Source organism: Chrysochloris asiatica, unplaced genomic scaffold (assembly GCF_000296735.1).
Source record: "Chrysochloris asiatica unplaced genomic scaffold, ChrAsi1.0 scaffold00168, whole genome shotgun sequence".
Classification (NCBI taxonomy): domain Eukaryota; kingdom Metazoa; phylum Chordata; class Mammalia; order Afrosoricida; family Chrysochloridae; genus Chrysochloris; species Chrysochloris asiatica.
In genome coordinates this window covers 4,834,493-4,860,036 of record NW_006408686.1, presented here as the reverse complement: position 1 = coordinate 4,860,036, position 25,544 = coordinate 4,834,493, and the positions used below count along the sequence as shown (strand labels likewise).

The following is a 25,544-nucleotide window of genomic DNA, read 5'->3' as shown; positions in this document are numbered from 1 at the left end:
TGACCATAAACCCGTTGCCATGGAGTGGATACCAACTCAAAGCAACCCTACAGGACAGATTAGAACAGTCACATAGGGTTTCCAAGGCTGATAAGCACTGGGATTCCAACAACTCAGCTGGCGGTTCGAGCCCACAGGCTGCTCCATGGGAGAAAGATGAGACTTTCTACTACTGCAAAGATTTACAGTCATGCCCTATAACAAGGTTGCTGAGACTCAAAACTGACTCCATGGCACTTAACAATCTTTAAAAAATCTACCTGCTGGTGGGTTAGACCTTTCTGTTAGCAGCTGAACACAACCAGGCACCAATAGGGGCTCCTTGTATTAACTATTGTTAAGTGCTGTCATTGAGTAGGCTCTGACTCATAGCGACCCTGTATAGGGTTCTGATGAGCGGCTGGTGGATTTGAACTGCCCACCTTGCAGTTAGCAATTCAATGCTTATTCTATAGCACACCAGCACTTCTTATAGCAACTGTTGTCAACATCTGTCAAGTCAGTTCCAACTCATAGTGATGTTAGATAGGGTTTCTGAGGAGCTGCTGTTGAGTTTGAACTACCAACCTTTCTGGTCAAACCGACCTTGCGGTCAAGTACCTATCTTAAAGCACCACACCAGACTACTATCAACTATAGGTTGCTTATGTGCTATGGAGTCGGTTCTGACTCACAGCAACCCTGTACAGGGTTTCCGAGGCGGTAAATCTTGATGGGAGCAGAAAAGCCTCATCTTTCTCCCACGGAACAGCTGGTAGTTTTGAACTAAAGACCTTGCGGTTCGCAGCCCAATTTGTAACCACTACGCTACCAGAGCTCCTTCCTATTAACTATAGAGGCCAGATTTTAGTTCTTCCAACAGAGCCATGTGTTTTCCAACCTTCTGGTCTTTGTTCCAGGTGAATGATGAGGCTATCTGGTTCTATAAAGATTAAAGCTTCCATATCCCTAAGGAACAAGGGATGCTATGAGTTGCAATCGACTCCAAGGCAGTGGGTTTAGTCTTTGCTCCCTCAACCCACTGTGCTGCACCCCCAATAGCTCCCTGTCTATTCTGGCTCTGGAGAGTTTTCTCCTCCACTGGTCTGTGAGAGCCAGCAAAAGGCTCACTGATATCTTCCTTAGGAATGGGTCAGAGCACAATAAAAACACAAAAAAACCCAAAATCAGTTGCCATGGAGTGGATTCTGACTCAAGGCAATCCCATGTCTGTCAGAAGAGAAATGTGCTTCACTGGGTTTTCAGTGGTTGATTTCCCAGAAGCTGACCACCAGGTTTTTCTTCCAAGGTGCCTTTGGGTTTACTGGAACCATCAAACTTTCAGTGAACAGCTGAGCATTTCACTATTGGAACCATTCAGTGAATCAGACACGGAATGGGGACTCGAAAAATTTGATGAGCGAATGAATACCCAGAAAACCGAACCCAGAGTCAGAATGAAACACTTAGGAGCTTCCCCAGACAAAGCCAGAGAAAGGAAAAGCCACAGACCCAGGTCCTCTAGAATAATTGGAAGCTCTTGACTCAAGATTTATTGCTCCTGGACTCTCGGGCTCTTTCCTTTGTTCCCTATTTTCCTGGATGAGGTGAGACCCCTAGTCGTATTGGTGGGAGGGATAGGTGCTGTGGCCATCATACTTGTCGGTGGTGAGACAGCTCAGCATGAAGTGGCCCAGGTCATGTTTGGAGATGACTCTAGAGGGGCCGCGTCCATCCAAGGACACTGAGTAGGCCCCAGTCAGTGGCTGGTCCCCTGTGAGGGAAAAACAGAGGGGCCAGGTAAAAAGTACATTCTTTCCACCTTCCTTAAAGCATGATTACCCTCATGACCCTCCCAGAGGGCCAACTGTGTGCTCAGCTCATTTGACATAACATCCAAAAATATGAAACCTTTCCCATTATGCAACTTGTATGAGTCCTTTACTTCATTCATTTAACAAGTCCTTGTTGATGACCTCAGGTGCTGGGCATATAGCAAGGGGCAACACAGTCAAGAATCCTTACCCCCAGGAAGCCGACATTCATCAGGGAAAGGCAACTAATAAGATATAAAGAATGGACATTTTCCTGACCTTGGTTGGGTACAAGGAGTTGATATTTCTAGAGTCTTGGAGTACCCTGGGTCTCTCTTAAATCCTGGCGATAGCAGGACAGGCATGGCTGACTGTGGACGGGACATCTAGTGACTGTATTATGACAATGAAACATAACTACTGGAAAATGCTCCTTTACCCTGGGGAGATGTGACAGTGACCAACTGAACATGGGGCTCAAACTCAGCAACACTCGTAGATGGACAAGCTGGACACACAGGTGATAACAAATGCGCACCCTCCGCTAGTTAGGAAAGAAAGAGGCATGGAAGTAAGAAAAACAGATGGAAGTGGATGAGGGATGCTAAATTGAGGGGCTTGTAGTCAATAAGATGAAACAAAATATGTATGAATTGGTGCGCTGAAAATGGAAGATCTAGAAACCTTCACCCAATTCACAATTAAAAAAAACCCAAAAAACAAGTTTAACGAAGAATCTGCAAAACACCTTACAACACGGATGAACCTGGAAGGCATTTAGGGAAATTCGTTCATCACAAATGGACAACTAGTTCTGTAAAATGTTAAGAAAAGATTTTTTTTTGCTAAATGAAACATTCAATGATGGTAGCGTAGTGGTTACGAATTGGGCTGCGAACCTTAAGGTCAGCGGTTCGAAACTACCAGCTGCTCCGCGGGAGAAAGATGAGGCTTTCTACTCCCGTAAAGATTTACACCCTCGGAAACCCTATACAGGGTCGCTATGGGTCGGAACCGACTCGAAGGCACATAACAACAACAAATGATGGTTACAGAGCAGGTTGATGATAGGAGGGAAGGGAAAAAATACAGTGACTAGAGGTAAATACTGTGAACTGATGGTATATGGAGGGGATTGCAATCATTGTAATGATACAAAGTGTATAATTTGATGAATGTCGGACTGATCATCTGTTCTATAAGTAAGCCTTCACTCAATTCACAGTAAAAAGTTAAAAAAAGTTTAATTTGAATCTAACTGTGTGAAAATAAGAAACATTTCTACTATCTTTCCATTTTACTTTTCCACGAATTTTTTTAAAGCTCCCGTGCATGTATACAGTATATAAGACAGAAAACAGGGCAAATGTTAACAAATGAACCTAGACAAAAGGTTTATGGGTATTATTAATTTAATGATACATGTTAAAGTCCTAAAGCTCTAGTACCTGTGAAAAACACTTTATTTGGAAATAGGGTCTCTGAAGATGTTATCAATTAAAATAACATGCGGTCTTATCAGTTATTATTGTTAAGTGCCATCAAGTCAAGTCAGTTCTGATTCATAGCGACCCAGTATAGGGTTTCCAAGGAGCAGCTGGTGGGTTTGAACCACTGACTTTGTGGTTAGCAGACTAATGCTTATTCTACAGCACCACAGCAGGAGTCTGTGGTCATGGCAGAGTGGACTCTAATCCTTTAGGAGTTGTGTCTTTATAAAATGAGACAGAGCCAAAATGGCCATATGAAGATGGAGTGATGCAGATAGAAGTAAAGGATTGACCAGGATCATCAGTCATACCAGAAGCTCAGAAAGAGGTATGAAAAGAGTCCCCAAAAGGGATCATCAATATAGCAGGCACCCAGGTTTTAGGCTCCCAGAACTGTGAGACAATACGTTTCTGTTCTTATAAGCCACCAAGTTCACGGTATTTGGTTACACCAGTCCTAGGAAATGAATGCAATGGATATTCATAAGCCTTTCGTATCTTCAAATTTTCTGGAGGTTTGAAACTTCACAAAACTTAAAACATATTGTTGTTGTTAAGTACTGTGGAGTCGGTTCCGACAGTTCCGACGCATAGCGACCCTGTACAGGGTTTCCGAGGCTGTAAATCTTTACGGGAGCAGAAAGCCTCATCTTTCTCCTGCGGAACCTTGAGGTTAGCAGCCCGACTCGTAACCACTACGCTACCAGATTTTTGTTGTTGTTGTTAAGTGTCGTCGAGTCGGTTCCGACCCATAGTGACCCTATATAGGGTTTCCGAGGCTATAAATCTTTATGGGAACAGAAAGCCTCATATTTCTCCTGCAGAGCAGCTGGTAGTTTCGAACTGCTGACATTAAGGTTCACAGCATGATTTGACACCACTAAGCTACCAGAGCTCCTTTGATTAAAGAGGAAGAAACTGAGGCTCAGAAACGTGAGATCAACAACCTGAAGCGAATCCAACTAACACAGCACTTAGGATTCTGGACCAAATGGGACCTTAACACAGCCCCTACATTTGAACCTAAACACTGAAGTTTATTCAAACCCCTAAAGTGCAGGCTTCCTCTAGTCAGGGGTCCCACATGGCAGAGAAAAAAGTAGAATGACTCTTCCAGTAAGCAGGCAAATACAGAGGAGATACAAGTCCCCTGCCTCAGGGCCTTTGCACTGCTGTTCTCTGCCTAGTCATCCCTTGCTTCTGATAGTCATCTGACTCGCTCCCCATCATTTCTCTTACCATGCTTTGTTTCACTTGACTTATCACTGCTGTTGTTAAGCGCCGTCGTCAGTTGATTCCGACTCATGTAGGGTTTCTGAGGGGAGGCTGGTAGGTTTGAACCACCAGTCTTGCAGTTAGCAACCCAGTGCTTATTCTATAGCACCATCCCAGGACTCCTAACATAAATACTACACATCCCTTGTCTGTCTGTCTTCCCCATGAGAACTATAAGCCTCATGACAGCAGGGACCGTATCATCAGTGAAACTTTGAAGAGCTGGAACTCGACAAGAATGCCGATTTTTCCAGGTCTGCGAAGTCTTCTGCCTTTAACATGGATGGTGCCATTGTTAAGCACCTTTCTGACATTCTCCCCTGAGTGGAAAATATTTTAATTTTCTTTCTTTGACAGGTTTCTGCCTTGCCTAGGTTCCAGCTCTCACAGGTTTTTACAGTAATGGTTGACTAAACCAGGGAGTTCACATACAAGAAACATTCATTGAGTGATAGAATCTCTCCCTGGGTCTGCCTCTTGTCTTGGTCTTTTTCACTATTGATTCCAGACTTGAGGCATAGGGGAATGGGAGTCCACGTAGAGTTGGCTGTTGTTCTTAAGTGCTGTCGTGTCTGTTACATCTCATAGTGAGCTGGTATAGGGTTTCAGATGAGCAGCTGGTGGGTTTGAACCACTGACTTTGTGGTCCAGTGCATTTTCCTGCAGAGCCATACCAGGCCTTCATAGAGTTGACTGTTGTTGTGTGCCATGGAGTCAGTTCTGACTCATAGCGACCCTGTACAGGGTTTCCGAGGCCGTAAATCTTTACGAGAGCAGAAAGCCTCACCTTTCTCCCGCGGAATAGCTGGTAATTTCGAACTGCTGACCTTGCGGTTCACAGCCCGATTCATAACCACTACGCTACCAGAGCTCCTTACAGAGCTGACTGATTACCTCTAAAACACTTTTACAAGGTGTAGTTCACCAGTTCATCTCACAAATGTGCATTGAGCACCTACGACAGCCCTTGGAACCTGCTTCTAATAAACAGAATGCAGAGGAAACAGCACAGAGTGGAGTTTGAAACAAAATCATGAAAGATTATGCAGCTTCTACATGATTCTCTCTGAGGATTCTTGCCCTTGGAACCCACCCGCCATTGTGTGAGGAAATCCAACCAACCACCAGACAGATGTTAATGAGGAACCCTTCAAGGTGACTCCATTCCCAGCTACCTTCAGTGACCTCAAGAGGGATTTCAAGCCAGAACTAACCCCAGGTTGAGTCGCATTAGCCATTCGAACAGAGAGAAGGAATCATCACATTAGAATGGTGGTTTGTTTCTGTTTGGGGTTGGTTTGTTAAGCAGAGACAACTGGGTCATATCTTAGAAAGTAAGGAAAGAAGTCAGTAAGTGTTGGGGGTAGGTTTGTAGTTTTAGGGTGATCAGGGAAGGCCCTGAGGGTCTCCTCAGAAAGCAGGAGAGAGCAGGCTGGTGGCAACAGGGCCTCTGGGTCCCCACCCCACTCACCTATATGGGGTGGCATCACAGCAACATACTTCAGGCCTGATTCTTGCAACACCTTGTGCATCCGAATGTGGTCATTGGTCACGTCCTGCAGTCTTGGCGGCACCTTGGCTGGATCCCATAGCAGAAAGGCTGAGGGGAGCAGGGCAGGGTCAGTCATAGTTTGAGGGCAGCTTGGCTGGACCTACAACTCCCTAGTATCTTTCCCTGGCTGGGGCCAGGACAAAAGTACCACACAGTAGTTCTGCAACCCTGTGGCCTTCCAGGGACTCAGGGCAAGAATGTGGGAGTCTTCCCAGCCTCTTCTAGTACTAATTCCAAACCTGATCACTTCTTACTCTACTCAGTCCCATCCACTGTTACCGCAACAGTCTCATCCCAGGCCTCCTGTCCTCCTCCTACCCACTGGCTCCGACACATATGGCCAAAGGGACCCTGTGAACAGCTGAGTCAGAACACTTCCTTGGGTTCCAGATCACTCAGGAGAAAAGCAGTGCTCCCACCATGGCCTCCTTAGCCTTCTGACATCCCCTTCACTTGCCCAGCTCTGACTTCAGTTTTGCAAAGGCAAACCCTCTACCGACAGTGTTGGCTCCTCTCAGCCACTGACCTCTGTCTCCCCCTCTGCAAATTTTGCTTCAAGCTTGCCTTTCAGTAAGGCCCTGCCTTACCATGCTATTTGAAATCACATATTCTGACCTAGCCAAATCCCCTTTAGGAGTCTTGGTGGTGGTGCAGTAGGTTAAGAGTTGTGCTAATTGCAAGGTCAGTGGTTCCAGCCCACCAGCTGCTCCTGTAAAGACTTATTAGGGTCAGAAACCCTATGAAACTCCTAACATAAATACTACACATCTCTTATCTGTCTCCCCCATGAGAACTGTCAGCCTCATGAGACCAGGGACTAGATCATCCGTGAAGCTTGTGAGAGCTGGGACTCCATAGGATTGTCTCGTTTTTCCCAGTCTGGAAAGTTTTCTGCCTTTGACTTGGTGTTGTAGTAGGTACATTTTAGCTCTGTTTGGCCCTATGGGGTTGTTGAGTCAGTGGAATTATTTTGCTCTAGCACTCATATACTGAAACAAACAAAACACCAAGCCAGAGGCCCTCAAGTTGACTTTCCAACTCATGGACCTTAGGTGTCAGAATAGAACTAGGTAGTGCAAACAGTTCAGATGCTCAGCTGCCAACTCAAAGGCTAGCAGTTTGCATGCACCCAGAGGCTTCTGGGAGGAAGGTCCTATCATCTACTTCAGAAAAATCAGTTACCAGTTTTACTCAAACACTCATGGGGTGACCATGAATCTGAGCCGGTCTGATTGTTTTGCTAAATCCTGACAACAACCCCAAGAGGTAGGGAGCAGGATTCCCTTGACAGAGAAGGAAACAGGATCAGAGACTCATGTGGTAGGCCAAAGTCACACAGCAAGTGTCTCAGGATTCCACTTCCCTGAACTCTTAATTCAGCAATGTCAGCAGTTTGCTATCTTGGATCCAGTCTGTATCTTGGCCTGGGTATCTTTCTAATCCTTTCAGGATCCTCCTTAAAAACAACTCCCCTACCCCCAAACCAGCTTCCCAGGCTCTCAAGATAAACTCTAAGTTCCTTAGGTAACAGGATCTTTCTAATCCCTTCCCTTGAAATTTGAATATGGAGGAAATATTACGCTCTAATATAATTCATTACAGGGTGGCAAGGAATTAGTGTTAATTTTCTCAGGTGTGATCATTATATTGTATTTTAAGGGGAGAAAATTCTTTTTTCCGAAAACAAAAAACCAAACTCATAGTCATGGAGTGGATTCTGACTCATAGTGTCCTGTAGGACAGAGCTGAGCCATAGGGTTTCCTAAGAAGGTGGTGGTGCAGTGGGTTAAGAGTTGTGCTGCTCACGAAGAGGACTCTAAACTCATGGAAAGAGAGAGGAAGCAGGCTTGCAGAATGTGCCCTTTGGTTGTTTAAATGATTATATATTTCTGAGTGTTTTTGTGTACATACCCCCAAAACAAAACAAAACAAAAACAGACGGAATAGAAGGAAATACTGTTGAACGATGATGCATAGAGGAGATTGTAATCTTACAATGGAATGATGAGTGTAAAATCGATGTTCTCCCATGTAAACAATCACTCAATTCAAAATAAAAACTTAAACAAATAAAAAACCAATAGTAGAAGATGTGTAACTAAAGGGGGAGAAGTTAATCTTTCATTTCAGGAATTGACAATCCCAGGACCAGCAGGAAGGAAGAGCATGAGTGGAACGTGGGATCCAGGCCTGAAAAAGCAGTGATATCAGAGACAACAGCAGAGGTGGTCCTCTGGAAAGACAAAGAAGCCAGAGACTCTAGGCCCAAGAACTGAGGGTGGCTGTGTACCTACAGTTAGGAGGCTGGCTTGCAGAATGTGCGCTTTGGATATTTAAGTGAATACATACTTTTGTTTCATTTTGTATGTGTGCATCAAATATTTTTGCTTTGTTCATTTGTGACATAAAAAGATGTTAAGTGGAGCCAGTGTGTTTTCAGTTGTATGTGCTTTAGTTATATCATATTAGGTGTAAGTATGGCTTGACATTTTTCTTTATACAGCGATTATTCATATAGTTTATAGGTGTCGTGTTGACAAGGGTGAACTATAATAGTTTTGTGTCAACTTGAACTTGACTACGCTGTAGGATTCCCATGGTTTAGCAGTTAAGATGTACTTATTCTCATGGTGATGAAACCTAATAGAGGCTTGGTCACCACTATGTCCCCAGCAAAGTTCAAGCACACAGTTGGTGCTTAATAAATGCTCAGTAACTTAGAATGGCAGCAATGCTACCTTTCAGAGGCCCCCAGGCTACAGAACTTGGCCTGTTCGGTACCCACACACCCCCAGCTTAGTAATATCCAGTGATCCCGCCACCCACCCGAGGTGCAGGCCACGACCTTTTCCACACCATGAGCCTTCATGGCCGCCACGATGTTCTGGGCGCCCTCGGACATCACTGTGGTGGGACCTTAGAGAGGACAGAGAATGGCTGTCACTCACGGGAGGTGGAGGCGGCTGGGGTGGCAGGGGCGGGGCTGGGGGCGGGGCTGGTGCTGGAGGTCGGGGTGCAGGGGGAGGCCGTGGACAGAGGGGGGGCTCAGTACTAAGGTCATTGCCAGTGCCCAACAGCACGACAATGGCGTCCTGCCCAGCCACGGTCTTGTCCACATCGGCAGCTTTCCGAACATCGCCCACGATGACATGGGCGGGCTGGGGTCCTTCAGAGGGCAGCCTGGAGGCATTCCGCACCAGCACGGTCACTTCATAACCTGCGGGGAGGAGAAGGGCAGAGAGGCAGGTCAGTGGGCGTAGGGGATGGAACTCTGGGGCTCCAGAGGCAGGGTCCCAGTTCTAAGGCAGTGGTCTTCAGACATTTGGCTGCTACACTAACAGTTGCTTTTGTGGGTTAATGAGCTGGAATGCAAGGTCGGTGGTTCAAGCTCACCAGCCACTCTTCGGAAACCCTATACAGGTTCAAATATGAGTTGGAACCAACTGGAAAACACTTAACAACAATATTAACATATAGGAGTCCTGGTGTAGCATTGTAGGATAAATACTACACCAAAAGGTCGCCCGTTCAAACTCACCACCCACTCCTATAACAAGGTGATTATATAAAGAGCTCTGGTAGCATAGTGGCTATGAATCAGGCTGCTAATCTCACCACCAGCAGTTCGAAACTGACAGTGGTTCCCCGGGTGAAAAATGAGGCTTTCTGTTCTGTAAAAGTTTACAGCCCTGGAAACCCTATACAGGGTCATGATGAGACGGACTCCATAGCATATAACCACCATGAGTCAGAACCAACTGACATGCTCGCACTTAACAACAACAAAGACATTAACTTACAGTAACACCTTCATGCTGGCGGCAACAGTCTGCCCTAGGGCCTCTGAGTGTTCACACAGCTTCCCCAGACTTCCCACTAGCCAGCAACCAAAGGGTTAAAACCTGGCCCTAAACAGGTCTAGGTAGCTCCCAGTATAGTAGGTCGGATTGTGTCCCTTCCCTTAGAAAAAGTTGAGGTTTCAACGTCCAGTACCTGTGAATGTGACCTTATTTGGAAATTGAGTCTTTGCAGATGTCATTAGTTAACAGGAGGTCATACTCCAGTGAGGTGGGCCGGAAACCAGTATGAGTGTGTTGTTGTTAAGTGTTGTTGAGCTGGTTCCAACTCATAGCGACCCTGCATAGGATTTCCGAGGAGTGACTGGTGAGCTTGAACCGCCAACTTTGCAGTCCACTTCATTAACCCACAGCGCCACACCAGGACTCCTGGTGTGAGTGTATGAGTGTATCTTTATCAAAAGAGAAGACATCTCCAGAGAAGCAGCAACACCAGAGATGGAGGCAGAGATGGGGACATGGAGAGAGGAAGTAGCTGAGGACTCCAGATTCATGGAAAGAAAGGGACTGAGAGCTGGTGGCCAGGAGGCAGACTTGCAGAAATGCCCTTTGGTGGTGTAAATTATTATGTTTGCCTGAGTGTTTAAAAAAAAAAAAAAAAAAAAAAGCTAAAATGAATAGAGAGAAATACTGTTAACTGATGGTACATGGAGGGGATTATAACCATTTCCACGGCACATAACAACAACAACAAAACGAAACAAAGTATATGATTTGTTGAATGTAAATGTAAAACGGATGATCTGCCCTATAAACTTTCACTCAATTCATAATAAAAACTTTAAAAAAAAGGGAGGCACATGGAGGAGAAGAAGGTCATGTGAAGACGCTGGGACAGATGCACATGAAGCCGGTCATGGGAGAGAGAGGCGGAAATCGGAGCGATGCTTCCAGAAGCTGTAAGAAACCACAAAGAGTCCTTCCCTAGAGTTTTTGGGAAGAGTACAGGGTCGCTATGGGTCGGAACCGACTTGATGGCACTTAACAACAACAACAAATGGTCCTGTAGGTGAAGTGTTGGTGTGATGCTGTAGGATAAGCACTAGACTGATAGTCTGCAACAATGGTCCTCTGCACTCCCTGAATTCAGACTTCAAGCCTTCAGAACTATGATAAATAAAGTTCTGCTGTTTAAAACCACCCAGTTTTGGTGAATCCTTCTGGCAGCTCTAGGATACATAGATACTGCACATCTATGGTCCTGGAGGAGTCCAGGTACAGCGCTGTAACGTCAGTTTGAACCGCAAGGTGGGTGGTTCAAACCCACCAGCCATTCTTCGGAAACCCTATACAGGGTTGCTACGGGTCAGAACTGACTTGATGGCACTTAACAACAACAACATGGTCCTGACAGAAATAGGTACAGAGGGGACCATGACTTGCTCAAAGGTTGCCCCTGCAGGACCCGGTCCCACCTTAACCAAAACACCACTGCCAGTGAGTCGATTCTGACTCATAGCGGCCCCATATAGGGTCTCAAGACTGTAAATCTTTATGGGAGCAGGCAACCTCATCTTTGTCTCTTGGAGCTGCTGGTGGTGGGTTAGAGCTGTCAAACTTGTGGTGAGCAGTCCACCTAGTGGTTAACAATGTGTATTCCACAGAGCCGTGATCACTAAAGACTGTGAGTTGTTGTTAAATGCCTTTGAGTAGGTTCTGACGCATAGCAACCCTGTATAGGGTTTCCAAGGAGCGGTTGGTGAGCTTGAACTGCTGACCCTGTGGTTCCAACTGACTTTGCAGTCCAGTGCATTAACCCACAGTGCCACACCAGGACTTTTGAGTATCTCCTTGGTATGTCCACTCCCCAAATAATTTTGGATAATTCTGTGCCCACCTCCCACTGGGGCAGTGACACACGTTTTCAAGTTGAAAACGAACCTATTTCTTCCTTTGTTTTAAACAGTAGTCAAAGATGTTAATATTTGGGTATAAATAAAAATATGGAAAAATCAAAGCATTAACATTATATCATAAGTATAACAATGGCAATATAACAACATAATAGTATTAATAATATCTCATTATAAGTATCAAAAACCATTTCATTGAGTCGATTCTGCAAATCTTTACAGCAGTTGTTGTGCCATTGAGGCAGTTCATAGCGACCCTGTAGAGGGTTTCCGAGGAGCAGCTGGTGGGTTTAAGAAAGCCTCGTAGTAATCCCTCACAGCAGCTTGTAGGTTTGAACTGTCGACCTTGTGGTTAACAGTCCAGTGCTGATTCTACAGCACCGGCAAGGCTTCTGATTCTAAGTATAAGTCTCTAAAATGAACCAGAAATCCTTTAAGACATGGCTAGTTCTTGGTAGCGTAGTGGTTACGAATCGGGCTGTGACCCTAAAGGTCAGCAGTTCGAAACTACCAGCCGCTCCGCGGGAGAAAAAGGAGGCTTTCTGCTCCTGTAAAGATTTATAGCCTCGGAAACCCTGTACAGGGTCGCTATGGGTCAGAACCGACTCGACGGCACTTAACAACAACAACAGTTCTTGGGCTGGGACTGGACGAGAAGAGCCTAAAATATCATGGCGCGTCAACAAGTCAGCCAGGACTTAATGAATGGTGGTGCTGAATTGAAGAGACTGCACAAATAGTACAATATAAACTGAGCTGCCAACAGCAAGGTCAGTAGTTCAAATCTACCAGCCACTCTGAGGGAGAAAGATGAGGCTTTCTGCTTCCATGAAGATTTACAGCCTTGGAAACCCTGTTTAGGGTTATGAGTTGGAACTGACTTGATGGCACACAATCACCACCACCATCCCAAAGAATTCTGATGGCAATGGGTTGAAACAACATCAAAGAAATAAAAATCTGTGAGCTGATAAGCTGATAATTATACTACAAACAGAAATTCTCATGGATCATCCATGGCAATAATTAGAGGAGAATGATTAAGGAAAAGGAAAAAGACTAATATTGTGTTTTGTTTCACATCTACCAGACAGTTGACATTCCAGAAAATGTTGGACCCAAATGTAAATAATAAAAGTATAAAATGCCTATAAGAAAACATAGACATAAATCTTTTGTGACCTTAGATTAGGCAATGGTTTCTTAAATATGATAGCCATAGAAAAAAATAGATAAATTGGGCATCATCAAAATGTAAAACTTTTGTTCTTTGAAAGACAAACCCCCAAAACAGGAGAAAAAATTTGCAAGTCATATATCTGATAAGAGAATTGCTTGTAGAATATATAAAAACAAATCCTACAATTCAATAATAAAGACAAAATAACCCAATTAAAAACTGGACAAGAAATCTGAATAGCTATTTCTCCAAAGAGGATTAAACAAATAAATAACCAGCCAATAAGACTTGCAGAACGTGCCCTTTGGAGATGTAAATGATTATATATGCCTGAATGGGTTTTTTTGTTTGTGTGTTTTTTTAAAAAAGCTAAAGTGGATAGAGACAAATACTTTTTTTTTTTTTTTAATTAAATGTTTTTATTTTGCATTGAGTGAAAGTTTACAGGGCACATCATCAGCTTCACATTCAACCATTCATATAGCTAGTTTCATTACATTGATTATTATCCCCGCCATATATCATCAGTTTACAGTGTTTCTCTCTATCCTCTTTAGCTTTTTTTTTTTTTTTTTTTTGGATGGGGAGGGACTTGGCTTATTGGAATTTACAGTCTCGGCTTTTAGGGAAGGTTTTTACATTTGTCTGTGGATATCCAGGGCTCATGTATGAGATTACTAACAAGCATTACTGAATAATCAGATGAGGGACAGTTTGCTATGTCTACTAGGTGGCTAGAGTCTGATCCTCAGAGCCTATGGTTTGGACGGTCAACAACGCTTGGGCCCACAGGGGCTTGGCCTCCTGACCGGGTCTGTGCTGTCTGCATCTGAGTCCTCCTTATTTATTGATTGTTTAAGGGATGCTGACTGTCTTAGGTGGTCAGTGCGTAGAGAGAAATACTTTTAACTGATGGTATATGGAGGGGATTATAATCAATGTAATGAAACAAGTTATATGAATGGTTGAATGTGAAACTGATGATGTGCCCTGTAAACTTTCACTTAATCCACAATAAAAACGTTAAATTAAATAAATAAATAAATAAATAAACAAGCATATGAAAAGATGTTCAACATCCTTAGCCATTAGTGAATTGCAAATCAGAACCACAATGAGAGACAACTAGAGCTTGATTTGGTTCCGACTCAGCAAGAGCAACCTCTCTGACAGTAGAACTATCCCATCGGCTTTCGTGACTGTAATCTTTATGGGTGCATATTGCCAGCTCTTTTCTCCCAAGGAGCAGCTGCTGATTTCAAACTGCTGACCATTGTACCACCTGGGCTCCTTTTACACACACTAGAATGGCTATGAAGTCCTGGTGTGGTGTTGTAGGATAAGCACTGGACTGCAAGGTCAGTTTGAATACACGACTATGGAGTCAGCAGTTCAAACATACCAGCTGCTCCTTGGAAACCCTATATAGGGTCGTTGTGAGTCGGAACCAACTTGATGGCCCTTGACAGCAACAACAACAGAATGGTTATAATAAAAAGAAAGATAATAGAAGTGTTGGCAAGGCCGCGGAGAACTTGCAACCCTCATACACTTGTGATGGAAATGTCAAATGGTGCCACTACTTTAGAAAATAGTCTGACAGTTCCTCAAAAGATTAAACAGAGATTGCTAGGATATGTTTAGTCATCTCAATATGATTGAAGAATTCCATTACTAGATAGATACGTGAGCATGCCAAAGAGAAATGAAAACATATGTCACATATAAACTTGTACACAAATTTTTACAGTGGCATTACTTATAACCCCAAAGTGGAAAAGACCCAAACGCCCATCAACTGATAAATGAATAAATAACTTGGACATAGCCATACAATGAATTATTATTTAGCAATAAAGATGAGATAAATGTCTTATTATTGTTAAGTGCCGGGGACGTTTCCAACTCACAGAGACTCTGTAGAGGGTTTCTGAGGCTTTAAATCTTTGTGGGAGCAAAAAGCCTCATTTTCTCCACCAGATACATATGTTGTTGTTAAGTGCATCAAGTCAGCTCTGACTCATAGAGACCAAGAAGTGGCTGGTGAATTTGAACCCTGATCTTGAGGTTCAAACCAACCTTTCCATCCAGTGTATTATCCCATAGTGCCACAAGAGTTACAACATGTTAAATCTTGAAAACATGCCAAATGACAGACACCAAGAAACACAAAAGACCACATGTCATATGATTCCATCTACATGAAATGCCCAGAATAGGCAAATTCAACAGAAACAGGAAGTAGTGGTTGCTAGGGCTGGGGTCAGGGAGCGAAATTAGAGTGATTTCTCTTGTTAAGTGCCTTCAAGCAGTTCCAAAGAGTATATAGGGTTTCCAAGGAGTGGCTGGTGGGTTTGAACCACCAACCTGTGGTTAGTAGTCTAGTGATTATCCAACAGCGCCAGTGATTTCTGTTGTTAATTCTGTTGACCTTGTGGTTCAAACCGACCTTGTGGTCTTGCTTTATCCCACAATGCCACAGGTTCTAAAATTGATTGTGGTGACAGTTTCAGAACTCTGAAGATAGTAAAAAATAAACACCCTTCAACTTTGTTGTTGTTAAGTGCCGTCGAGTTGGTTCCAACCCATAGCGACCCTATATAGGGTTTCCAAGGAGCGACTGCTGAGCTTGAACCACTGACTCTGTGGTTCAAAACGACTTTGCAGTCCAGCTCATTAACCCACAGCGCCATACCAGGGCTCCCCTTGAACTTTAAACAGATGACTTGTATAGTTTAAATAATAAAGCTGGAGTCCTGATGTGACGCAGTAGATTTGAACAAATCGGTGGCTCAAATTCACTAGCTGTTCCTCAGAAAACCCTATACAGGGTTGCTATGAGTGGGAGTTGACTCGACGGCACTTAACAACAACAACAACAACAAGAAATATAAACAAAACCAAAACCAATGAATAGAAAGTCTAGGCTGGTGCCTGGCACAGGAATAAATATCATGTGGTGTTTGCAATTGTGTTGTTAGGTGCCATCGAGTAGATTGCGACCCTATTTACAACAGAACGAAACACCACCCTGTCCTGCGCTATCCTCACAGTTGCTGCTAATATGTGATTTTGTCGTACTGCTGTCGAGTCAGTATAGTGACCCTATAGAGGTTTTCTAAGGAGCGGCTGATAAGTTTGAACCACTGACCTTGGGAATCTAATGCTTATCCTGCAGTACCACACTAGGACTCCAGTACATGGCTGCTGTTTCTGTTAAGTGCTGTTGAGTTGGTTCTGACTCATAGCAACCCTGTATAGGGTTTCTAAGGAGCAGCTGGTGGGTTTGAACTGCTGACCTTGTGGTTCACAGTCCAGTGCTGATTTTACAGCGCCACATCAGTACGTCATTAGTGTGCCTTTTAATCATCTGAAGATTTTATTCACAGACTGGCTCTAGCCCTCTCTCTCCTGCTTGGCCCCTGCTCTGACTTTCTCCTTGGGCTCCTGATCCCCATCGCTACCCCTCCAACCAGTCCTCCACACAGCTGCCAGCTTTCTAAGGCAATTTTTAAGTGCCCCACCCCTACTCTCCTTGCTATGTTAGCGGTACTGTCGCATTACTCCCTGCCCCTGGTCCAGTTCCTCAAATGCACCATGCTGTTTCCTGCCTCCCGACCTTTGTACAGACTGTCCCCTCTACCTGCAACACCCTTTATCCTTTTCCTACAGTTCCCCGACCCCCCCCAGCCCTTGTGTTTCCTGCCAGCTTCAATTCCGCTGACCTGCAGTAAAGGAAGGGCACTGCAGGTCCAATTAAAATAACAACAAACAAAAACATAAAACTTCCTGCCATCATGTCAATTCCAACGCATAGCAACCAACCAGCATAGTGTTCCAAGGCTGTAAATCTTTACCGGAAGCAGAAAGTTTCATCTTTCTCCCATGAAGTGGCTAGTGGTTTTGAACTGCCACCATTCAGTATTTATCCTACAGTGCGACACCAGGGACCCCCACTCAGGTCCAGGAACTGTCATATTTATTACCATCTACCTGACCTCAGCAGTCCTGGTGTGGCTCTGTGGGTTAATGCACCAGACTGCAAAGTTGTTTGAATTGCAAGGTCGGTGGTTCAAGCTCACTAACTGCTCCTCGAAAACCCTATACAGGGTTGTTATGGGTCGGAACTGACTCGACAGCACTTCACAACAAACCTGATCTCAAGGTCGGCAGTTTGAAACTACCAGTCAATCCGTGGGAGAAAGATGAGGCTTTCTACTCCTGAAAAGATTTACAGCCTCGGACAGAAACCCTATTCCGGGTCACTATGAATCGGAACCAAGAAACCGACTCCACCACGGTACTTAACAACACCTGACTCTTTAGCATCAGAAAAGCAAGGCTTGAAGGTCTTACAGACCTGGCTTCCAGTTTGTCCTCTGCCACTGACTGGCTGGGGCACCTCTTTCAAACACCTTCCCTGAGTCTAGATACAAGTCCCTTAGCAGATCTATGATTTGCAAAAGTTTTCTTCCATTCTGGGGGTTGTCTTTTAAAGCACAAAAACTTTTGCTTGTTGTAGTAGTTTTTAGAAGTTTTTACTTCTTCATGTGTAAAACGAAGACCGCAGTGTCCAGTGACTACATAAAGAAGGGACACAAACCCCATACTGTCCTGGAATATTAGTGCTGATGGTGGACCCTGTGGATGTAGGGGCTTTCAAGGAATGGTACTGGTTAAAATAAAATAACCCAAACTTGCTATTAAGTTGATTCCAACTTATAATGATATATATAGGCTTTCCAAGGCAGTAAATCTTTATGGGAGCAGACAGCCTCTTCTAGGAGTGGCTGGTTGGTTTGAACTGCCGACCTTGGGGTTAGCAACCCAATGCCTAATCCTCAGTGCCATTAGGGCTCCATCTAGCCCTTCCTTTTTCCATGAGGTTCCAGAGCTGTGAAGAGACTGGAGAGTCCACTTGAAAAGGCAGGGCTCCCCCAGGCCCTGTGTCCATTTCCCTGGGTGTAGTCCCAGCAGTGACCAGCAGGATAAAAAAATGGAATTTGAGATGGGGGGCGGAGGTAGAAAGAATTCTGAAATCCCAGGGTGACTCAGCATCTCTCCACTTCCTTCTTTTCCTTCTTCCCTCCCAGAAATGCTTATCAGCCAATTTGTTTCCCACTTCCCTACAAGTCAAGTTCCTTAGGTGATTTGCCTGGGATTAGGGGAGAGTGGTGGGCCTTAATGGGGAGCTTTCAGGCTGAGGTAGAACCCCTCTAAAAGAGGGCTGGGCTGAGAGACAGCATGCAGTGGGATCCTGGCAGCCTCCACCCATTTGGGGTACACAGATAGTCTTTATCTACAGCTACACCAAAGTGAGGAGGGCGTGTGGTCCTCTATCTGGAAGTTCCAGGCCCTGCAATAGGGTGGAGGAATCTGGCAATGGGCAGCATGGGCTTATCCCTTTTCCTTCCCCTCTCCTGAGTCAGCTACAATTTTTCAAAACCCTATATCGGGTCACTGGAGCCCTGGTGTGGCACTGCAGGTTAGTGCACTGGACTGCAAACTCAGTTTGAACTGTAAGGTTGGTGGTTCAAGCTCACCAGCTGCTTCTTGGAAACCTTTCTATGAGGGTTGCTATGAGTCACAACCGACTCCACAGCACTTAACAACAAACAACAACATACAGGGTCGCAGGAGTTCTGGTGTGGCACTGGGCTGAGTGCACTGACTGGACTGCAAAGTTGATTTGAGCCACAAGGTTGACGGTTCAAGTTCACCAGCTGCTCCCTGGAATTCCTATACAGAGTCCCTATGGATTGGAAGCAACTCAACAGTACTTAATAACAACAACAACAACAATATAGGGGTCACTATGAGTTGGATTGTTGACTTTCTTAGGAGTGGTGCCCCCAAGACTTTGCTCATGACTCAGTGATTCCCCTCTCATTTATTTGTTGTTCACAACCATCATCCCCTGCCCCAACCTTTAAGTATCCAGTCCTGCTGCCCAAGTCTTTGGAGGTTAAGAGTACAACTTGAGTTCAAATCTCAGCACTGCCATTTACTGGGTAGTTTTTTTGTTTTACCCTTTTTTTTTTTTGGAGCAAGTCACTCTCTAGAGGAAGTAATAATTGAAGCTCTGGTGGTCCGAGGGTCAAAAGCTCTATGCTTTTGTAAAGTTTACAACCTGTTTCTGTAAAGTTTGCAGCCAAGAATATCCTATGGACAGCACCCACCAACAATAGCGACCACCGCGGTGAGGATTTAATGCATGTGAAGAGAGGGTGTGCTGAGCGGCAAATGGATATTTGGTTTAGTAAGCCCTCTCTGAGTGTACACATATAATAGTAATGACAGCAGCAACATTTCATAACGGTCACGTGGAGCCCGCCAGGCTCCCATGGACAATTCCTATGCCTTAGACTTAACATGAAATTGGCTGTCGTGGTTTCTCCCATTTCTGCCCTCATGGTCACTGGGTTCTCACATAACCGAGGGACAGATAGATAGCCCTAACCTAGGCCCGGCTCCACAACGCCCCTTTCTGTGTTCTGCTGCTGTACCCCGTGACATCTCGCCCGTCCTGCTCATACCTGCTTGCACAGCCTGCGCAAGGGTGGTGAGTCCGGTTCTGCCAGTGGCGCCGAAGATCGCGATCTTCTTGACGGTCATGCTGCAGGGTCGTGGAGCTGCGAGCCGCGGAGTCGTAGGAAGCGTGGGAACCCTCTGAGTGCGGGGCTGTGCACTCTGCCCTCTAACTCGAGTCCTGGAGGCTGGGCCGCGCGCTCTGGGCCCCGCCTCAGTCCCGCCTCGTCCTTTCCCTCAATGCTCAAAAGGAGGGGCGTGTCCAAATAGACAACGCTTCCTACTAGGAAAAGCGCGAGTGGGCGGGGCAGGAGCCAGTCCAGCCCAGGCCGCTCCTCCAGCCACTGAGATTGGGAGGGGTCAGGTACGGTCACGCCTCCATACGACTTTGGCGGGTGGGCGGTACTAAGAGCTTATTGGCCTAGTGCCCCCCCTCCCAAAACGGGGCGGAGATAATTCTGACCACGCCCACCGGTCGCTCCTAACTCCCGCTACTGCTTCCAGTGTCTTGAGGCGAACTTGGGACTCCCAGGACGCCCCAAGCCTTCTCATAGCTGCAAAGGGGGAAAGTGAGGGAGGTTGCTCGTGTGTGTGTGTGTGTGTGTGTGACATTGTGTAATCGTTTATCTATGTATCTGTGTGTGTGTGAGACTTGTGTGACTGTGAGAAATCCCAAGGAAGAGCATGGCTGTGAATGACCCAACGCGCCAGCCATCCTGAATGAAACACCGTGTACCAGTGTGAGACTACATGACACCATATGTGGCAGGCACTGATGTTCTCGTGTGACCTTGTGGTAACACTGTAGGTGACATTGTGTGTCAGTCTGTGGCGCTCTAGGCATTATCATGATGCTGTGTGATGCGGTATGTGTGTGTGACCTGTGCAAGATGTGCTAGATGGGAGCCTGTGACTCTGTCAAACTGTGTGTGACATTGGGTTGCCGTGATGCTACTTGTGACCCTGTGACCGTATGATGGATGTATGTATGACATTACACGATGTGTGTGACCCGTGTGGTGTGATCAATGTGAGTTGTGTAAGAGGGTTTGACAAAGTAATTGTGAGGCTGTGTGACACATGTGTGGTTGTGTGACACTGTGTGGGTGATGGTGACATTATTTGTGTTACACAGTGTGGCCCAGCTGGACTCTATTCTAGTGCAGAACAACGTTAACAGCGTGTGACGGTTTGGATGTCTGACCCTGTGTGACCCTATATGAGGTGGTGACACCAGGAGTGTGTGGACGTGGGTGACGCTGTGACCCCGTGTGTGTGACAGTGTGGGAGTATGTGATTCCATTTGAGTGTGGTTGCGTGCGCACAGCTGTGTATCACACTCCGTGGCCGGAGTGTGGCCCACGCGTGGGCCCGCGTTGCAGGCGGCTGGGCGGGAGGGGGTCCCGGGGGCGCGCCGAGCGCAGCGGCCGCGCGAGCGGGGGGAGGCGCGGTGGCGGCAGCGGCGGAGGCGGCGCATGCGGATCTGGCTGAGCCGCTGGGCCGGTGGGGCCGAGCGGAGCCGGGCCAGGCCGGGCCGCGGACACTGACAGGGAGGGCAGCCGGCGCTGTGAGCGGCAGCAGGGACAGCGAGATCCGCAGCCGAAGACCCAGGTGAGCGGCGTTCGCGCGGACAGCCCCTCCCCCGCAGCATCTCCCCACCTGCCCGAGCATCCCTCTCTGGCGTGCGGGGGGCTTGGACTGAACCCTGGCGGTCTGTCTCCTCGGCTGTGGGGGAGGTAGATGGTCGAGGGCAAAACAAGCCCCCCCACCCAACCCAGTGCAACCTCCGCGCCATGCGTGAGTTCTACCACCAGGCCTTGTCCTTCGCAGGCCCCTCTTCTTGGGAACGGTGACTGGACTGCGGGGAGAGAGGCTCGGCCAGCCTGCGAAGGGTTAAAGCTTCTGATAGTGCCTCGTGGACAGGGCTGCAGGACCCCTCTTCCCACCTTCCCTACCGCCTTCTCCTGCCTCCAGTCGTCAGTCGTTCCCCCATTCAATCACGTAAGGGCCTGGGCTGCTCCCTGGCCTGAGGGAGCGCTCACCAAGTGCTAAACGCCTCCCCATCCCCAAGTGCCCTCCGTTGAGGAAACTGTTGTGATCACTATTTAACAGGAAGGAAACTGAGGCACAGAGAATGTAAGTGAAAGATACTGGGTTAAAGATACAGCCAAGAATAAAGCAGGAATGAACTCACTTTTGTCTGACTCCAAAAAAAAAAACCACACAAAAAAACAGGCATAGGAATGCCAACTGAGGGCTTGCTATGTATCAGATACCACATTAACTGCATTACTGTTGTGTTTGTCTGGTGCCTCGAGTTGGTTCCAACTCATAGTGACCATAAGGTACAACAAATGAAACACTGCCTGGCTTTGTCCTGTGCCAATCCTTCTTGTTGGGGGTTTTCCTCTTTTTCGATGATCCGCCACTAAAATAAGCATGATGTCCTTTTCAGGGACTGACCTCTCCTGATAACACGGTCAAAAAGTACATGAGATGAAGTCCCACCATCCTCCCTGAATTAATGAGCTCACTACTGTCAAATACCCATAGGAAATGAGTACCGTTAATATTTCCATTTTATAGATAAACTAAGGCCCGGGGAAAGAAGGGATTTGGTTAAAGTTCACACATCAGGTAGGTAGCATGTGCTCACTTAGAGCTTTCCATGGAAGAAGGGAATGGAATGGATTTGGGCATATCCTCCAAAAGGGACAGTCTCTGCTTTACTGACCAAGATTCAGACACTGTCCTCCTAAAATATAATGGGTTGCCTTTTGAAAAGGGGGACAATGATCTCCTCCCAGTTCCTTCCTTTCTTCGTCTTGGAATCAGGTGTGGGTGACTGGGAAAGTGGAGAGGATGTATATGATGTCACCCACCCTTTTTAAGTTTCATATTTACAACCTAGTGTGCTTCAAATGGTTAAGCGCTCAACTGAAAAGTTGGTGGTTGGAACCCATCCAGAGGTACCTAGGAAGAAAGGCCTGATGATCTGCTTCTTAAAGGACACAGCCATGAAAATCTTATAGAATGCAGTTCTACACTACACACACAAGTTTGGAGTGACTTGATAGCACCGGGTTTAGTGTTCTAGAATATAGCTCTGGAAACAAATGATCTGATAGTTAGCTGTTGTTGTTAAATGCTGTCGAGTTGGTTCTGACCCATAGCAACCTTGTGTAGGGTTTCCAAGGAGTAGTTGGTGGGTTTGAACCATCAGCCTTTTGGTTAGCAGTCCAATGCCCACACCAGGACTCCATGACAATCAGCTATTGTTGCATCAGAAACTACCCCTAAACGTAGTGTCTTAACTTAAAACACGGAGCATTTATTTAGTCTTTGAGTCTGAGCTTTAGGCTAGACCCAGCCTGGCAGGTCTAGTCTCTTCTGAACGCACTCGGATCTGGGGAGGAGGGTGGGTGACTATTGGCTTTTCTATTTGGCTATGGCTGGGATGATTAGGATCTTGAACTTGCACTAGCCCTGGCAAGTTTTTCTCATGACTGCAGTTAAGCCCAATGAGAAACATGCAAGATCTCTTGAGTCCTACTGTAATCTGGCTAATTCTAGTGGCCTAATTCTACCTAATTCTAGTGGCCATCTCAAGTCAATGATCAAGCCAGTAGCAAGAGGTTGAACTTGTCCACACCACTCTTCCCCCCCCCAATAAGAAGACACTGAAGAGTTACATGGCCAAGGGTGTGTCTACAAAACAAAAATCCATTGCCACTGAGTCAATTCCAACTCATGATGACCCGATAGGACAGAGTAGAATGTTCCCCCAAGGTTTACACTGCTGCATATTTCTCCCACAGAACAGGCAGTGAATTTGAATTGTCAATCTTTTGGTTGGCGGTCCAGCGCTTAACCACTGAGCCACTGGGGGATCCTTAAGGATTTGTTTACCAAGTTGAAGAATTGGGCCTGTTAATGCAATCATTCTGTCACAGGGCCTGACATCTGAATCTTCTTTATACGACTTACTTACTAGCTGTGTAATTTGGGGCACATAAATGAACCCCTCTGCGCCTCAGCTTGCTCCCCTGTAAAATGGACCTAGCAATAGGCCTATACTTTGGGAATTAAATTTGTGGGAATTGAGATAATGCATGTAAAGTACTTAACACAGTGGAAGTGCTCAATCAATGTTCATTATTGTTATGACTGTACCATAGAGTTCTAGCCACAACAAGGAGACCTAGTAGGGCGCTGTAGGATAAGAACTGCTAAGTAAAAGATTGGTGGTTTAAACCCACCATCCACTCCTCACAAACCCTATACAGGGTCACTATGAGTTAGAACCGACTCGGTGGCACTTAACAAAAACAGCAACAATATTGGACCACAAGATTAGTTTGAACTGCAAGGTCGATGGTGGAAACTCACCAGCCCCTCCTTGAATACAGGGTCGCTATGAGTCAGAACCAACTCCTCGGCACTGAACAGCAACAGCAATAATTGTTGTTGTTAAGTGCCGTCGAGTCGGTTCCGACCCATAGCAACCCTGTACAGGGTTTCCGAGGGTGTAAATCTTTACGGGAGTAGAAAGCCTCATCTTTCTCCCGCGGAGCGGCTGGTAGTTTCGAACCACTGACCTTAAGGTTCGCAGCCTGATTCGTAACCACTACGCTACCAGAGCTCCTATAGCAGTGACAATTTAGGGAGCATCTACCCTATGCCAGGAGCCAGTTGGATGCTTTACCACAATCCTGTGAACTGGTCATTGCAATTACATCCATTTTACAGGCTGGGAAATTGAAGCTCAAAGAGGCAAGGAGCTCTAACCTGCTTCTCTTTACCCTAGGCCTCACCTTCCCTGATGGCGCAGGTACCAGGGGAAGTGGACAACATGGAGGGCCTGCCTGTCCTTAACAACAACAACCCTACAGCCCGCTGGGAGAGTCCGGATCGAGGCTGGGAGCGGGAGCAACCAGCTGCCTCCACAGCAGCTGCTACACTCTTTGAATGCTCCCGGATCAAAGCCTTGGCAGGTACCTGGGAGGTGGGGGTTGGAGTGGGAGAAGGGGAGGCAAGGAAAGGGAACAGGGCCTGCTGGGGTGGGCTCTGTGCCCCTGAGTGCCACAGAATCTTGGTGACTGGGAAGGTGGGAACAGAGTCAGAGAAATTTAGAACTTGACTCTTTCAAACACCACTGCCCAACTGACCATTCTGCCATGTCCAATATGTTGTTGTTAAAGTGCCATTGAGTGGGTTCCAACTCACAGTGACCCTGTATAGGGTTTCTGAGGATTGGCTGCTGGGTTTGAACCACCAACCTTTTAGTTAGCAGTCCAATGCTTATCCTATATTGCCACACCAGGACTCTGACATTTAGTATGGTATCCACTAAGTACCATGGCTGTTGCACCCTTAAAATGTGGCCAATGCAACTGAGGAATTAGATTTTTTGTTTTGTTTAATTTGAGCTCATGTAAATTTAAATAGCCACACAGGACTGGTGGCTGCCACACTGGCCAGTGCGGCTTTGTTGTTGTTAAGTACCATCATGTCAATAGTGACTTATAGCCACCCTGTATAAGGTTTCTGAGGAGTGACTGGTGAGTTTGAACTGCCGACCTTGCAGTTCAAACTGACCTTGTGATCCAGTGCTTATTTTACAGTGCCACACTAGAACTCCCATAGAAATCTGAAATGAAAACCTTTCAGATTTTCAGAACTTGGAACATTGTACTCAGCTACTCTTCAAGTCTTAGACTTTTAGAAACAGAAATACTGAGCAACATAGACGTTTATAATCATCCAAACAGAATCCATTGCCATTGAGTCGATTCCAACTCAGCAATCTTCAGGGCAGAGTGGGACTTCCTCTGGTGTAAATCTTCCCAAGGGTATAAATCTTTTTTTTTTTTTAATGTTTTATTGTGAATTATGTGATAGTTTACATGGGAGAACATTAGCTTTACATTCACCCTATTGTATATTGTTTCATTGCCATGGTTACAATCCCCTCCATGCATCATTAACCACCCAAAGGGTATACCCTGCAAGCCTG

The 25,544-nt window shown here is 46.0% G+C and overlaps 2 protein-coding genes across 2 annotated transcripts in view; one reads left to right on the top strand and one right to left on the bottom strand.

Moving 5' to 3' along the window:
• Positions 1–1,595: 1,595 nt before the first annotated feature.
• Positions 1,596–19,665, bottom strand: BLVRB (biliverdin reductase B (flavin reductase (NADPH))). Its single transcript, XM_006871415.1, has 5 exons — positions 19,537–19,665; positions 9,163–9,327; positions 8,937–9,026; positions 6,030–6,158; positions 1,596–1,753 (listed from the first exon to the last, which is right to left on the bottom strand). Exons 1-5 carry the CDS (start codon positions 19,613–19,615, stop codon positions 1,596–1,598), a joined length of 621 nt encoding a protein of 206 aa, XP_006871477.1. The 5' UTR covers positions 19,616–19,665.
• A 4,685-nt stretch (positions 19,666–24,350) lies between these two features.
• Positions 24,351–25,544, top strand: part of SPTBN4 (spectrin, beta, non-erythrocytic 4) — a 141,338-nt gene continuing 140,144 nt past the window's right edge. The window contains exon 1 of the mRNA XM_006871413.1: positions 24,351–24,522. Coding sequence (XP_006871475.1) covers positions 24,351–24,522 — 172 coding nt within the window. The remainder of the gene's footprint in view (positions 24,523–25,544) is intronic.